At 40.3% G+C, this 1,849-nt stretch overlaps 1 protein-coding gene across 1 annotated transcript in view; it reads left to right on the forward strand.

Annotated features, from left to right (window-relative positions):
• AMD1 (adenosylmethionine decarboxylase 1) overlaps positions 1 to 1,493 on the forward strand; it is a 9,139-nt gene extending 7,646 nt beyond the window's left edge. Inside the window, exon 4 of the mRNA XM_045294609.1 lies at positions 733 to 1,493. Coding sequence (XP_045150544.1) covers positions 733 to 937 — 205 coding nt within the window. The 3' untranslated portion in view covers positions 938 to 1,493. The remainder of the gene's footprint in view (positions 1 to 732) is intronic.
• The last annotated feature ends 356 nt before the right edge of the window (positions 1,494 to 1,849 follow it).

Consider the following 1,849-nt stretch of genomic DNA (forward strand, 5'->3'; position numbering starts at 1 on the left):
TAATAATTTCATGAGACATCCCAGTTAATAGCCCAATAACAAGGTTAGTGCTCTGTCCTACCCCTCAGTTCTGGTGTGCATAGGGCCTGGAGTCTTAAAAGCTTGCAAGCTACCATCCAAGACACAGCAATTGAGCAAAAGAGGAAGAAGGGGAAGTAAGGAATGAACCGTTAGAAGACTCGTGCTCAAAGAGAGGGTAATTTAAAGTTACTGTGTAACATCCAGGCTTTCTGTGACCATTGAAGGCCAGTTGAACTCTTGAAACTATCAGCCTGATAATCTTAAAAATCCCTAGACGGTTAATCTTAAATCCAAACAGTATTAGTTTAACTAGTTTTTTAAAATCTGGCTTTAGCTTAATGCTTTTTGAGAACAATATGTGAGAACTGTAAGTAACAACAACAGCTCAAAATGTCAGCTAGTCTTAGGGAAAAGCCCCCACCCCCCACCAAACCCATTGAGGTGATTCCAATTCACAGTGACTATAGGTAAGCAATAGAAAGCTCCAACTTTCTCCTTCAGAGCGGCTGGTGATTTTGCACTGCTCACCTTGCAGTTAGCAGCCCAACTCGTAACCACTGCGCCACCTGTCTGCTAAAAGTCAGATCTAAGGAACAACTTCGAAACAGGGTGAGAATGTAATCAGGGTCACAAATGGTGCACACAGAGAAACTTGACTTTGTGCCATGTTTTGCTGAGTTGTCAAAAACGTTATCGAAAGGCAAACTAAAGGTTATTCTGTATGAAAAGAACTAGCAGATTTGAGGCACTAATGATTCTGTATATTTTTCTCCAGAGTTCTAAATGTCGCACAGTGCTTTCTTCGCCCCAGAAGATTGAAGGTTTTAAACGTCTTGATTGCCAGAGTGCTATGTTCAGTGATTACAACTTTGTTTTTACCAGTTTTGCTAAGAAGGAGCAACAGCAGCAGAGTTGATTAAGAAATATGAAGAAAAAACGCAAAAAGAAAACACACATAGAAGAAGGTGGTGGCTGCTTTCTAGATCCTGATCCCGGGGGCCGTGCTGCCCATCGCCACCACCGTGTAGTTGCAGAAAGCCCGAGATGTAATCATAGTGTAATCATTTTGAATTGTATGCGTTATTATATCAAGGAGTTAGATATCTTGCATGAATGCTCTCTTCTGTGTTTAGGTATTCTATGCCACTCTTGCTGTGAAATTGAAGTGCATGTAGAAAAAAACTTTTACTGTATGAAACTTTACAACACTTGTGAAAACAATTCAGTTTGGTTTATGCACAGTATATTTCTCCAGGTATCACCCAAAATTCCCCACAGACAAGGCTTTCGTCCTCATTAGGCGTTGGCCTCAGCCAAACCATCTGGGACTGTTCTATTCCATTGCTGCCAGAAGTGCACCTCCAGTTACCTCCGGTTTCTAGAACACTCTCCGAATGACTGTCACTGAAACAAATCTCTACTTCATACAGATTTTTTTTTTGCAACAGCAATTAAAAGTTTTTCTTCCACGAGTTGAGTCCTCTTAAGAAAATGTTTGCAGTTGTTTGTTTCGTGTATTACTATTTCAACATTATTGCTCCCTAAATTTGTAGTCCTATGACTGCTCTCCTCACTGTGGTAGATTCTCCAGTTCCCCAGCCCCTGGGCCCTCCAGATAGAGCAATAAATACATTGTCACACTAAGGGTTTATAATAATATTAGGCCCCCAAAGGAGGGCAGACTTTGGATTTATTTTTAATTATTTTATTCAAATGAATTATATCTAGTGACAGGCTCTTTTGGAAGATACTGAAAAATAAACATAGTGTTAGTTAACAAGGAAAAACCCTTCAGTGTTGTGGATTGAGTACACTGGTCGAGCTGCAT

This window comes from Echinops telfairi, unplaced genomic scaffold, assembly GCF_000313985.2.
Source record: "Echinops telfairi isolate 266 unplaced genomic scaffold, ASM31398v2 ScPeMD7_3533;HRSCAF=4204_0, whole genome shotgun sequence".
Classification (NCBI taxonomy): Eukaryota; Metazoa; Chordata; class Mammalia; order Afrosoricida; family Tenrecidae; genus Echinops; species Echinops telfairi.